This window comes from Nicrophorus vespilloides, unplaced genomic scaffold, assembly GCF_001412225.1.
Source record: "Nicrophorus vespilloides isolate i.1.1-1 unplaced genomic scaffold, Nicve_v1.0, whole genome shotgun sequence".
Lineage (NCBI taxonomy): Eukaryota > Metazoa > Arthropoda > Insecta > Coleoptera > Silphidae > Nicrophorus > Nicrophorus vespilloides.
In genome coordinates, this window is record NW_017099771.1 from 1635 (window position 1) to 15110 (window position 13476).

Below are 13476 nucleotides of genomic sequence, written 5' to 3' on the forward strand. Positions count from 1 at the left end.
AACGCTCCCGGAACGAAAACCAAATTACATATTTCAAATGCTAATGCGCCAAAAATTTGGAGCGGTTTTCGGTTCTTCACACTCTCATAACTACCCAAAATACCATTTGACCTACAAAAACAAAAGAAAATTTTATGCGTACACACACGAATTTACTAGTAGTAACCTATGCAAATCAACGACATAAGGCATGATTTAGTATTAATTAATTCATCGGAAATATTACAGTTTAGAGAAGATTATCATTTGATTTGAACTCAATTTCTATTCAAAAGCAAATCGTTTCTTGTTTAACAGATAAACTGACAAATTCATACTTATTATTGACAGATGTCAGTCGCAGCAAGAAAACAATGCAATTCTCTTAACGTTGTCATATTGACAGATGTCTTTCATAGCAAGAAAACAATGCAATTATCTTAACGTTGTCATACTGACAGATGTCTGTCGCAGCAAGAAAACAATGCAATTCTCTTAACGTTGTCACATTGACAGATATCTGTCACAGCAAGAAAACAATGCAATTCTCTTAACATTGTCACATTGACAGATATCTGTCAAAGCAAGAAAACAATGCAATTCTCTTACGTTGTCATATTGACAGATGCCTGTCACAGCAAGAAAACAATGCAATTCTCTTAACGTTGTCATATTGACAGATGTCAGTCACAGCAAGAAAACAATGCAATTCTCTTAACGTTGTCAACGCACACTTTGTAAAAGTTTACACTTATAAAATTAATCAATTGAAAATGTATGAATTTAGTTTTTTTACAATTGTGTCAAATTACAAAAACAATTGTTGTGAATAAAAAACAAAAGTTAAAGTAACATGAGGTAAAGTGATTGAAACAAATTTAAAATTGAAAGTGACAGTTGCCATGGTTTTGTCTTGTTTTTTTAATGATTTTAATGGCAAGAAACAAATGGAAAATTGAAATCACGTAGGCCAGAATGCATATGGCGCTTGTAGAGGAGAAACAAAAAAAAATAAAGTTGTCCAAAAAATAAAAGAGAAATTAAGTCCAATTACGATATTGTTAATAATGATAATTGTGTAGTGTGTACTTTTCTTTTTACGCGCGTCGAGGTGGAAAGGATGGTTTTTTTTCGGTGTTAACCAAATCGGGATCGAATATTTTGTACGAAGTTTTTCGTTCCACTTCTGCGACGCTACTGGACCCCTCCAAAACGCCGAAGAAGTAGAAGTAGTAGAAGAAGACGAAAAGGTAAATCGGAGAAGGCTATATCCTCCGACCGTAGCTTCACTCGACGGTAGTAGCAATAAGATCGGTGTGTCCGCAGGTAGCGAAACTACCTTCTACATTGCAACAACCACTTCTTTCGCTCCGGGTCCTCCGAGTCCAAAGCGAGACGGTCAGGTGTTGTTGTTTCTCAGTTCTTGTTCGTCTTCGGAAGACATTGCGTTCAATCGAGTCGAGTCGTCCTCGAAACCGGGTTTTTCTTTAAACGCAGACGCTTAATTGCATTGCATTTTTATCATTAAACAGTGCGTAGAAAGAGTTTTTTTTCTTCTTTATTTCATTTTAAAGACAGATAGACACAGAGAGAGAAAGAGATAGACACCGCCTGCAGACGAAGGAGGAAACGCGGATCTTCCGTTGTTTTCAATTTGTTTTGTTTCGCTTGTCTTCATCGAGATAGGTCAGTTACCACACTTATTTTATTCAACTGTTTCTGTAACTATAGTTTTCACGTAACCATCGATACGCGTAATCGTGTCATTCTGACAAATCAATTAACCAACCACAACTTGACAGATAATTGACAAGTTCGTACTAATTGACAGATGTCACAGTAAAATACAATTGTCAACACACATTTTGCATGTCCAGTTTATACTCATAATTATTAATCAATTGAAAAAAGAAACAATAATAAGAAATCAATTATAAATTTATACTAAGTAATCATTAGTTTTTAATGAATTACGAATTTTGAATTAATTTATTAAGAAATAAAAAATTTCTTTCAATTTTTTTAATTTCTTATTATAATTTAATACATAAAACAAAGAATTACCAAAATAAAAATGTGAATTTAAAACAAAACTAATTTAGAATCAATTGAGACTAGATTTGTATAAAAATATTTTAATGTTTCTATGGCAACAATAATATTGATCATCGAAAAATTGAAACAATATAAAAACGAAACAAAAACAAATAAAAAAAACAATAGAGATGTGCATCTGACCTAAAACAAATGCCGTCCGCTGGAAAATCTTGTACGAATCTCGAATGATTTCCAAACGCGATTTCTAATATATGTACGTATACTTATTATTGCATCGCCGAACACAGAGGCTGTCCAATTAATTTTCCCATCTCTCAATCTTATTTTTTTGGTGAAAAAATTTGAAAATTTCAATTTTTTTAACAAAGATAAAAAATTTGAAGTGAAACAAAAGAAATTGGATACGCGGAATCAGAGCATGCTATGAACGAAACCTTACGAAACCGCCGCATACATAAATTATACAAAATGCGTGTAAGGAAAATATAATATTAATAATAATATAATTTCGCGAAAATTTCCGTGTGAATGTGACGCAATGGGAAAATTGCGGCAACAATAAGTAAAACTAAAAGTTAATGCATTTAATGCGCTTAATTGGTGCGAACGTGCGTGCGAATTAAAGAAATTTCAAATTAAAATTTATAAATCGAAAGCGAAACTTAAACGAGTCTAATTTCGAATTCAATTTTCGCACCTAATTTCTCTCTTAATTTCCCTTTGAATTCCGGACGCGCACAACTTCTAATCGCGTTCCGTTTCATCGGTCTCCGTCCAAAACTCTGTTTAGTTATTTACAATCGTCGTCATCGTCATGGTTACTAATTCCTCGTTTGTTTCCACTCGAACGTTTCTTTCCGGTCAAACGTCTCACGTCCCATTCAAATCGGATGGCATTGTGTTCGCGCCTACACAAAACAAGATCATTGTCACGGTGACAAATTGCATTGCACCGTTTGACGTTTTGATGACGTCTTAATTTGACAGTTGACGTTTTTTCACGTAATTTGACTCTTAATTAATTTGAATATTACGTCAATATTTGACACTATCAGACAACATTTGACGTTTCATAATATTAAAATTGAATTAACTTAAGTTTTAATGTCTTAATTTGACGCTAATGACAACAGTTGACGTTTGTTCACGTAACTACTCTCTTTTAATTTGATAATTACGTCAAGATTTGACAATATCAGACAACATTTGACGTTTGATAATATTCAAATTGAACTAACTTAAGTTTTAATGTCTTAATTTGACGCTAATGACAACAGTTGACGTTTGTTCACGTAACTACTCTTTATTAATTTGACAATTACGTCAAGATTTGACAATATCAGACAACATTTGACGTTTATAATATTAAAATTGAACTAACTTAAGTTTTAATGTTTTAATTTGACGCTAATGACAACAGTTGACGTTTGTTCACATAACTACTCTTTATTTATTTGACAATTATGTCAAGACCTAAACTGTTACCAATGTCAATATTTGACGTTTACAAACAAAATGTATAAAAATATGACATCTGTCAATCATTATGTTAAGTATGTCAAAACTGAAACAAAGGTAAAAACGATTGTTGTTGTGACGTTTGTTCGCGTAACTATTCTTAATTAATTTGACAATTATGTCAAGATTTGAAAATATCAGATAACATTTGACGTTTCATAATATTAAAATTGAACTAACTTAAGTTTTAATGTTTTAATTTTACGCTAATGACAACAGTTGACGTTTGTTCACATAACTACTCTTTATTAATTTGACAATTATGTCAAGATCTAAACTGTTACCAATGTCAACATTTGACGTTTGACTTAACTTAAAACTATCACTATTGTGAATATTTGACATTTGCAAACAAAATGTATAAAAAATATGACATGTGTCAATCAGTATGTTAAGTATGTCAAAACTGAAACAAAGGTAAAAACGATTGTTGTTTGTTGTTGTTATTGGTGTTTAGCACATCTTGAATGTACGATGATGATGAAGAGGTTGTGAAATCCGTTTTCGCTGATTGTTCTTCTCGGCGATAGATGCGATCATTATCGTTTGTGTCCGATGAATTTCACGGCGATCGATCGCCACGCGCTGATTGCGAGGGTGTGCATCGCCGAGGAGGAATCATAACTTCTGCACGTTTAGTGATCGGCCGGGAGTAGAAAGCAAAAAAACCGAGATGATTCGTGGATCCGCGTGAATCGATAAAGTTTCACTCGACATCTGTCGAGTGAAAACTACCGCCGCCTGCTTACATAACAGTTCTTTTTTTTCTTTCTGTAATTTTATTATTATAATTTTAATGTCTATCCCATATGACACACTTCTACTTCTTCGTCTTCGTTTGCTTCTATTCAATAGAATTCTAGAGCCCGGAGCGATTCATGCATATTCATTCCGCTTTTGTACATCTTTTTCAGCATCTTCGAAATGCCGCCAGTCAGATGGAAGTCGAGTCTTTTCCTACCAGCAGGTGAGATACGAACACACAACGGATCCTTTCAGCGCAACGAAAGTCGCGACATCTGCCGTTACAATTAAGATCCTCGTGCATTTTCTTTTTAATTTCCAATTATCCACGCGTCGCTTCATTTAATACAACCGCAATTAAAACAATACTTTGCAATTAACGTTTCCATCATAATCATCCCGTATAATTGCAGCGAAATTAACGATTTAATAGAAAACAACAACAAGAAAAAAAAAACGGGAATTTGACGTTTAAAAAGTTTAATTGATGTATGCAACTTAATAACCATCAACTCAAATAATAAATTTCATTGGCTGAAAGCAATAAATAACTGACATTACGTCAATAATTTAATTATTTATAAACCAGATGTCGCATTAAAAATGTCATTTTTTCAATAAAATACAGTTTTAGCTTGAGTTTCCAACTTTACATATTTAAAATAAAAATGTATATGCAACATGACTGACGTGACTTTAGAAATAATTGCCTAACGTTTGATAATGATTCAATTCAAGTTTCCGTTTCCTGGTTTCTATGAAAGGAAGACCGAAGAAATAAACAATAACAAAGAAAAGTTTTGCATGCATTTAGGCCGAATCGTTATTATTGAGAGCGCGCGCGAACTTTCTAAAGCGATGATTATAAAAAAATAAATAAATTGTTTTGCAGTGTGCATGGTAATTGCGGTCGCAGCGGCGATGGTTTCCAGTTCATCGGCATTGGTACGTTTCAACTATACTGATGATGTTCTTTTTGCAATTGAATGAAAACTGTTTGACAATAGGATTCGATTTCGATGAGCGACGATGGATGGAGGCCGATAATTGGTTCATCGGCGCAACAGTACAAGGTCGAGGAGATCACTCAGTACCGCAACCCGACGAACAAGAAACCGGAAACGGTGAAGGCGGAGCACAAGCAGAAGTTGGAGACTGCGACGAAATCGACGAAGGTCACGTCTACGCAGGTCGCGCCCTCTGGTTTAGGTGTGTGTTCAATTATGATTTATATGGAGTTAGTTTGGTTGCATAATAATGTGATTGCAGGAAAAGTGGGCGGGCACAAGCCGTTGCTTCTGATCCCGACGCACGGGCATCCGCCAATCCCTTTGATGCATCGTCCTGTCAAACATAAGGTGTACCACCATCCAAACAACAATAACAACAACAAAAGACAGAAACCTGTCAGAATGCAGATGCCCTCGTACAGTTCTCGCGACGAAGTCTTCGTGCAAGCACCAAGCGGAAATTTAGGTGCGTACATCAAATGATCATCGATTAGTTTGATTGCATTTTATTTTGTTTTTCAAGGTCATTTCGGGTTTTACAATCAGAAGACGCGCATCCCGCAATCGCACGCCCACATCGAGTTCAACCATTACCCGAACCAGCAGGACGATCTGTACCAGTTCATCAGGAATCCGATTCAGCAGTACGTGATCCCGAAACATCCCATCCAGAACGACGTCCACTACAGCTTCCAGACAGACGAGTTCACTAAACATTTAGTGCCGCCACCGTTCAAGTACGTTAAGGAGAAGGAGAAACCGAAAGAAGAGCAGAAACCGTACCAATTCGTACCTCCACCGCCACCAGCGCCACCTGCAAAACAAGATCCTCAAACAATTGAAGTCCAGGTAACCAAGGAGAAGTTGAACGTGTTCCACAATCAAGTCCCGCAGAACTACAATCCGCAGAAAGAGTACGAGTTCAAGAGACCCGAGTTTCATCATACGCTCAAGGCTCCCGTGCAGATCGAGTATCAAACGATAAAAACGCCGATCGAGTATCAAACTGTCAGAACTCCAATTGACTATCAAACTGTCAGAACTCCGATAGAGTATCAAACTGTCAGAAGTCCGATCGAGTATCAGACTGTCAAATCCGTGGAGTATCATACTATGAAGAGCGTGCCCGTGGAATATCAAACTGCTAAAACTCAGCAGAAGGCAACGTACGAGGTGACGGAAGGTAAATGGCCGGAGGTGCAGCAGAATTTCCAATATCCGTACAGGCAACCCTTCTTACCGACGCCGGTTAAACCGGAAGGCGTCGCTCCCACGCTTCCCACCGACAACGAAGTGTCGACCATCTACAACGCCATCTCTAAACTGAACAAGCAACGCGCAACTGAAAATCCTGTTTATTATAACGTGAAGGAGGTGTCCACGCATTACCCGATCGTCGGAAAGTTGGAGGTGCAGGAGTACCCGACGCGCGTGCATTACAAAAATAAGTTTGAAATCAGCGAGGCCACGACTAGGAAACAATATGATGTAACCACGGCGACGACTAGTACTACGACGTCGACTCCGGCGCCTACTAGAGCGGTGCAAAGGCAGAGGCGTCCGGGTCACAGGAGGCGAAGACCCACTAGTACTACGACGGAAGAGGCTGAAGTTGTTACGGATATTTACGATTCGATGAAGACCGATTACAGTGCGGAAGTGCAGACGGAGAGGTCGTACAGGAGGAGGCCAACTGTTAACGAGGTGTACGATTCTAGCAGTGAGGAGGTGACGGAGAGGCCGCTGCGGAGGAGACCGTTGAGGGTTAGGACAACGACGACGCCTGTTTATGAAGAGGAGGTTGTGACGAGTACGTACAGGCCGAGGCAGAGGAGGCCTAGACCTACTACTGTAACCACAGCTGAACCGACGACGACGGAGGAGATTCCGAAGAACCATAAGGAGTATGAGGAGGATTTGACGCCTTTGAAGTTGACGACGGAGAAGGAATTCCCCGAGAGCTTCGAGAGTCATTTCCAGAAGACGCAGCAGCAAAGCTCGACTGAGGATAGGTATAATTACTACACGAAACCGCCGAGGAGGCCGGTGAGGCTGGAGGAGGTTTCCGAGGAGGCTGAAGAAGCAACCACGAAAGTTTTCGACTTTGAGTTTTTGACGCCGGAGAATGAGGTCGAATACACGACTAGTACGACGACAACGGAAGCGCCAAGAGAGGAGACCACGACTGAAGCTTTGACTACTACAACGACGACAACTACTACAACTCCTCCACCTTCGACGAGTTCTGAGTCAGTTAGGACGAGAGTCCGAGGACGTCCGGTTAAATACGAAAGCGGAACTCGGCCCAGGTTCAGTGTTAAAGATTACAGACAAAGATCCACGACGTCGACGACGACAACCACGACGGAAACCCCGAAGCCCCAGGTGTCTGAAGTCGTCCGGATGCGTTTTCCACTGCGCTCGCGAAGACCCCTCGTAACGACTCCATCGGAAGCGGAAGAAGGTAACACTGAGCGCTCAAAATTCCAACCGAAAGAACCTCGTCACTCCTCGTCCACGCAAGAACCATCGACGGACCGTCCATTCAGAGCTGTCAACACGAGGTTGCGCCCGTTCGGAAGGTACAAATCGACGACGGAAGCTCCCGTCAGCCAGAAGATCTCCATCAAACCGAACATCTTCAACAACTTGAGACGCCCGACACCGATCAGTCTGAAGAACAGGATCATGAATAAGAATAGGACGACGACGTCTGCGCCTGCGACCACCACAGAAAACGAGATCAGCCTCGAAGAAACCAACGAAACGGACATGTCGCAACGCGTCGAATCGACTATACCTTACAGCGTGGACACGACGACGGAGTTCAAGAAGACGTTCGACTTTGAGCCCGAGGAGGAGATTCTCAACGACGAAGATTACATGCAATCGAAGATGGTTTCCGATTTAACGTCGGACGCGAAGAACGACTACAATCGTTTCAGAAATGTCTCACCGGTGAGTCGAAACGTTCCCAATTACTTCACCCTGGCCACCGACGATCCCATCCTTCCCATCGAGGCGTTCTTTCCCAACCTGAAGGAGAAGCAGCAGTAATAACAAAACAAAAAAATTGTGATTCCCGAAAAACCTTTTCCAAAGCAGTATTTTTTCTTTTTTTTTTTTTCTTCTTAGAATGAAAGTGAAGTGAAAACGCATAAACATTAATTTATTTATTATTTATTACTATATATTTATATTTATACATATAGACTTATTATATATACGAAACAAAACTGAAAAACTTTAATAATCGAATGTAATTTATTTATTATTATTATCGAATCAAATATATTTATTATTACAAAATTAAATCCATTTCGATGACATCAGTGCAGCCTTGGTTGTCATATGCATTTCCTTAGACAATTGAACTACAAACAAAACAATCATTGACAGTACCAACCTGGCTATATGAAATACATCAACTGTCAAATTGTACTTACAAATCTTGTGCTGGCCTTGCATTGGATAGAATACCGGCAATATTATCGGATTCGAACAGATCAGAACGTAAGGAGAATCGCTCTCTCCATCCGGATACTTTTCCCTGTACGCGCTCTGCTCCAGGCAATCTTCAACGAAAACGCAACCCAACAGACACCCGGTCGGGTACTTCTTGGGAAACTTGATCGTGTCATCTGCAAAAACAACGCAACTGAAGCTGTCAAAAATTGTTTTTTGTTGTTGTTGCGTAGTTACCATTGTAGATTACTCTGTACATCTCCTCGCACGTTAGAATATCCTCGTCTTCCGGTTGCTTAGCACCGGCCGCTATCCACAAGCGACCTCTATGATCCGTCCTCCAAGTTCTACCTTCGTGTCTTCAAAGATCAATTATTAATTTTTTTAAATTATAAAACATTATTAACTTAATTTCGCTTACATCTTGATCCCGGCCACTAGAAGACTAGCCCAAGGCTGATGCATACTGAGACACATCCCTTGATCGACGCTCTCCAGAAACTCGCTGTTGGCAATCCTGTATTTCCTCTGCGTTTCCAAACCTTTAGCTTCATCCTTCCTCTGCTTCGTCGTCGCTTTGTTAATGGCACCGCTCCTCTGACCCATCAAACTCACGATTTCCGCGATCAACTCCGCCTTTTCACCGTCGAACAAATTCTTCGGAAATCTACGATCCGCGTTATCCAGCAGCTTGTTAACACCGGCGAGCATCTTCTCGTGATTCTTCTTCTGATCGTCATCGTTGATGGTCACGGTTCTGCTCGCAAAATCCAACGCCAACTTGAAATCCTTCTTCGACTTGTGCAACATCTCGCGCGCCCCCCTGTACTGCCGCCGCGCACCGTCCTTCTCCTTATCGTTCAACCACTTCGAGTTCAGATCGAAGTAATCGTTTTGATCGTCGAAAACTTTGTTCTTCGTCGCCCTTCACAAAAAAAAAATTAAAACAAATCTTAAGTAAACAATGAAAATTACCCCATCTGATCAGTCTGCAGTAAACGATTGCGATTCTCCAAAGCCTGCTTGAATTCCTTCGTCTTCTTCTGCTCCAACAAATGATTCCTGAACTTATCGGACTCTTTGGTTTTCGCATTCAGCAGCGCCATCTCTTGCCTAGTACACACCTTACAAAATTATTATTGTTAAAACGTTACAACCGTGAGAAATACTTCAATATTACCATGTTATCACAGAAGAGGCAAGGACCAGAGCCTTCTTGTTCGCAAACAATCCTTCCGCATTTTGAACAATTGTTGATCAAGACGTGTTTACTCGCTTGACAATTACATGGATGACGACCTAAATTATTCATAAACAAAATTCAATTGAATTCCTTTCATTTTCCAAATCCATAGAACAATTTTTTTTTTGTGAATCACCCTGTATATACGTAATCTTATACCTGTCAAATTCATTATAAACTAATTGACAGATAAAAACTAATTGACAGATAAACACTAATTGACAGATGAAATGTTGACAAAAGTTAACTTTAAAAGAATAATTTCATATGTAATTAATTATTAAATAAATTAATGAATTGAAATAAAATTTACCTTTCCTTAAACCAGGTTTATTATCGTAACTGTAAAAATTGGTGAATTTCGTCTTGTTCCCCTTGTTGTTCCCTTTACCACCACCTGCTGAAGTTGATGATGATGTTGAGGGGGCAAGAGGAATCTGCTCAGAGATTCTTTCTTTACCCTTCGTTTGGCTCCTCTGATTTTGATTTTTTTTACCACTCTGTGTCTTAAACAACACCATCTTCAACTTATTGTACATCTGTACATGCATTCGATTTGAAGTGTCGACAATGTTTTCCATGAAATCATCATAGTCTTCGACTGTGTTAAATGTGGAAATGTACCTGAAACAATTATTAAAAAAAAAATGTAAAAAAAACTACTGTATAACTAAATTATAACAAGATTATTAACTGTATAATATCATCGGACACATCATCATTCAATATAGGACTTAAATATTCTTTAATGCAATTCATTTTCTCCATGATTATTTGAGCACAATATTGTGAAACACACTACTTTTGACACTTTGCACAATAATAATAAATGGAGTGTAGGCAACACAATTTACGTTACGTAACTTAAACGTCAAATGTATAAGATTACGTAAAATTACGTTTTTTTACTTAATTTTAAGATCGATAACTAGAAAAAAGTTGTAAATATAATAAATATCAAATAATATTGTAAATTTGTTTATTTAATTAAGAATTGTTAAATTTCTGAGTTTTTTTTCATATCATCATAAATTTTATAATAAATGATAATTACTAATTTTGATTAATTTATGTTCTTTGTAATTTTAGATAAATTAGATTATTGAATTAGTATGTATAAATTTGGATAAATAAAAAGTTTTTTTTAGTAAATGATAAATAAGTTGCATACATTGCATAGAAGTTGGAAATTTTATTTGGATGAATGGGTTTAAATAGATTCGTTACATAAGTTTTAATCGTTTATATATTGAATAATTATTATATAGTACAGATATTGCGTAAATAAATAAATTTCTATTAAAGCTGCGAAAAGGTATAAATTATTATGTTTCTTGTTGTTGCGAAACAATAACGAACTGCGATGTGCGTATGTATTTTACGTATTGCTAATCCACAAATATTATAATAGTGTTTGGAAACTTCAGAAGTTTACAGATTCGTCAACTTGCCTACTTGGTAGATTCAAATACTCGAGTATTTTCAAAATACAAATACATTCGATGCTAGTTTCTCGATTATACAGATACATTTCACTGCTCGTTGCTATAGATTAATTGAATTGTAGTGAAATAATTGTTATGTTAACCTAAAAAAAATATGACGTATTAGTTTAATAAATTATCTGTCAATTATGACGTATTACTTGACGTATGTCACGTAATTTAGGTTAAAGGTCGAGTTTGAAAGTAGCCGAGTAATGAAATAAATTGAATACTATACAATATAAATCCCATTTTGCTTAATATATAAATACAAATAATTTCTGTGTTACAAATAAATAAAATATAATAATATATATGTATTGCGTTGAATGTCAGGAAACGATAAATTGAATAAATGTCTATATAAATCTTGGAAGTCGTACATATATAAATATTGCATATAGTATATATACTTATACTTAAATATATAAATATATCGCTTATCACATCAATAGTAGGATTTTAAGGGGGTTCGAAAACAAAAAATAGTCTAGCTGCGTCCTTAACAACCAACAAAACAAAAGACGAAAGAAGGTCGATTTAACCATCGAATAAGTTAAGTATTAATACTGCACTGCTACGTAGAAGATACTCAAAAAAAGAAAAACAAAAGATGAAACAAACAAATAAACAAAAGAAAGAAAAAAAACACCATAATAATCTCATTTCGTTAATTAAAAAAAAAATAATAAAGAGAAGAAGCTGTTGCTCTCTAAACGTTGTTCCCGTTGTTGAGGTTCAAGTTGGTGAGTTCTGCGGAAATCTTGCTTCCTTCAAGCTGCTGCTGATGCCTTCCGGTTTTGTCGAAGATGCCGGAAAAGCATCGGGCCTAAAACAGACGAAGCAAATGAAGAAAATTTTTGGGATTTTTTTTGTTGTAAATGTAAGTTTATTTAATCTAATCCTAATACAGTTAGTGTTCAGTTTGGATTGTTAACTTCCTTATAGCCTGCTCGCCTAATTCGTAGGAGACCGGATATGAAAGCCTGGAAAAACATAGGTATGTCGTTGCCATGGAGTTTAGGTTGTTTGATAACAAATAAGGCGGTGTGTACTTACGGTGATGATGGCGACGGTGGCGCCGAGGGTGAGACCACCGAGAACGTCCGACCAGTGATGTTTGTAATCGGATATCCGGCTCATCGCGACGGCCACTGACGAGAGGACCGCCAAGAACTGAACGGCGTGCTTCAGGATCTTCGTGTTGCTGCAGGAATGCCATCTGGCCTGCAGGTAGAGCGCGAAGTAGAGCATCGTGTACATGGAGAACGAACTGTGACCGGACGGGAACGACAGTCGCATCTCCTTCAGTTGACGCTCCGTGCCGCCGGTGCACCGGTAGTCCTCCACGTACCTGTGGAAGTTCTTGTCGATCTTCTCGCATGTCATCCCGTTACCGAAGACCGGCTGACAGACCGTGTAGAAGTGCGGTCTCAGTCTTCCAACCATATACTTGATGATGTCGGTGCTCAGTTGCGAGAAGGCCATTCCGAGGAGTAAGAACGCCGCCGAGCAGTAGATCTGCCACAGGACGTTCGGAACTTTCCTTCCCCAGACCACCACTTTGCTGCCGTTGTCTTTTCGGCATCTGATGATCTCCAACACGACAATCTGAAACATCAACGCGATGACGTTAATCAAGTGACAATTAAATAGTTGACATGTGTTATTGATTAATTGTCAAATTATTGACATGTGTCATTGATTTATTATCAAATTAATGACATGTGTCATTGATGAATTGTCAAATTAATGAGATGTGTCATTGATTAATTATCAAATTAATGAGATGTGTCATTGATTAATTATCAAATTATTAACATGTGTCATTGATTAATTGTCAAATTATTGACATGTGTCATTGATTAATTGTCAAATTATTGACATGTTGACATTAACTATTTGTCAAATTATTGACATGTGTCATTGATTAATTTTCAAATTATTGACATGTGTCATTGATGAATTATCAAAT

At 37.7% G+C, this 13476-nt stretch overlaps 3 protein-coding genes across 4 annotated transcripts; 1 reads left to right on the top strand and 2 right to left on the bottom strand.

Moving 5' to 3' along the window:
* Positions 1 to 1632: 1632 nt before the first annotated feature.
* LOC108565549 (proteoglycan 4-like) lies at positions 1633 to 8405 on the top strand. The gene is made up of 6 exons (XM_017925077.1): positions 1633 to 1665; positions 4470 to 4522; positions 5192 to 5244; positions 5307 to 5508; positions 5569 to 5775; positions 5833 to 8405. The coding sequence occupies exons 2-6, from the start codon at positions 4480 to 4482 to the stop codon at positions 8364 to 8366; spliced, it is 3039 nt and encodes a 1012-aa protein (XP_017780566.1). The 5' UTR covers positions 1633 to 1665; positions 4470 to 4479; the 3' UTR covers positions 8367 to 8405.
* A 189-nt stretch (positions 8406 to 8594) lies between these two features.
* On the bottom strand, positions 8595 to 10828 carry LOC108565550 (activating signal cointegrator 1). The gene is made up of 8 exons (XM_017925078.1): positions 10712 to 10828; positions 10331 to 10641; positions 9955 to 10073; positions 9750 to 9898; positions 9196 to 9699; positions 9012 to 9133; positions 8756 to 8950; positions 8595 to 8683 (listed from the first exon to the last, which is right to left on the bottom strand). Exons 1-8 carry the CDS (start codon positions 10783 to 10785, stop codon positions 8619 to 8621), a joined length of 1539 nt encoding a protein of 512 aa, XP_017780567.1. The 5' UTR covers positions 10786 to 10828; the 3' UTR covers positions 8595 to 8618.
* Positions 10829 to 11998: 1170 nt separating this feature from the next.
* LOC108565551 (putative phosphatidate phosphatase) lies at positions 11999 to 13137 on the bottom strand. Of its 2 annotated transcripts, none has more exons than XM_017925079.1 (2): positions 12561 to 13137; positions 11999 to 12330 (listed from the first exon to the last, which is right to left on the bottom strand). In XM_017925079.1, exons 1-2 carry the CDS (start codon positions 13119 to 13121, stop codon positions 12214 to 12216), a joined length of 678 nt encoding a protein of 225 aa, XP_017780568.1. In that variant the 5' UTR covers positions 13122 to 13137; the 3' UTR covers positions 11999 to 12213. The 2 variants fall into 2 exon arrangements, with proteins under 2 accessions (XP_017780568.1, XP_017780569.1); XM_017925080.1 differs by lacking the exon at positions 11999 to 12330 and adding an exon at positions 12349 to 12487.
* Positions 13138 to 13476: the final 339 nt, after the last annotated feature.

Bases quoted from the DNA above. Each gene is read 5' to 3' on its own strand.
- LOC108565549 (XM_017925077.1), top strand. From the start codon at position 4,480: ATGCCGCCAGTCAGATGGAAGTCGAGTCTTTTCCTACCAGCAG. The intron at 5,245-5,306 runs GTACGTTTCAAC...GTTTGACAATAG, and splicing joins TTTCCAGTTCATCGGCATTG to GATTCGATTTCGATGAGCGA. The intron at 5,776-5,832 runs GTGCGTACATCA...TTGTTTTTCAAG, and splicing joins AGCACCAAGCGGAAATTTAG to GTCATTTCGGGTTTTACAAT.
- LOC108565550 (XM_017925078.1), bottom strand. From the start codon at position 10,785: ATGGAGAAAATGAATTGCATTAAAGAATATTTAAGTCCTATATTGAAT. The intron at 9,700-9,749 runs GTAATTTTCATT...TTTTTTGTGAAG, and splicing joins CTGCAGACTGATCAGATGGG to GGCGACGAAGAACAAAGTTT. The intron at 8,684-8,755 runs GTAAGTACAATT...TTTTGTTTGTAG, and splicing joins GCAAGGCCAGCACAAGATTT to TTCAATTGTCTAAGGAAATG.
- LOC108565551 (XM_017925079.1), bottom strand. From the start codon at position 13,121: ATGTTTCAGATTGTCGTGTTGGAGATCATCAGATGCCGAAAAGACAAC. The intron at 12,331-12,560 runs GTAAGTACACAC...CGTCTGTTTTAG, and splicing joins CCACCGTCGCCATCATCACC to GCCCGATGCTTTTCCGGCAT.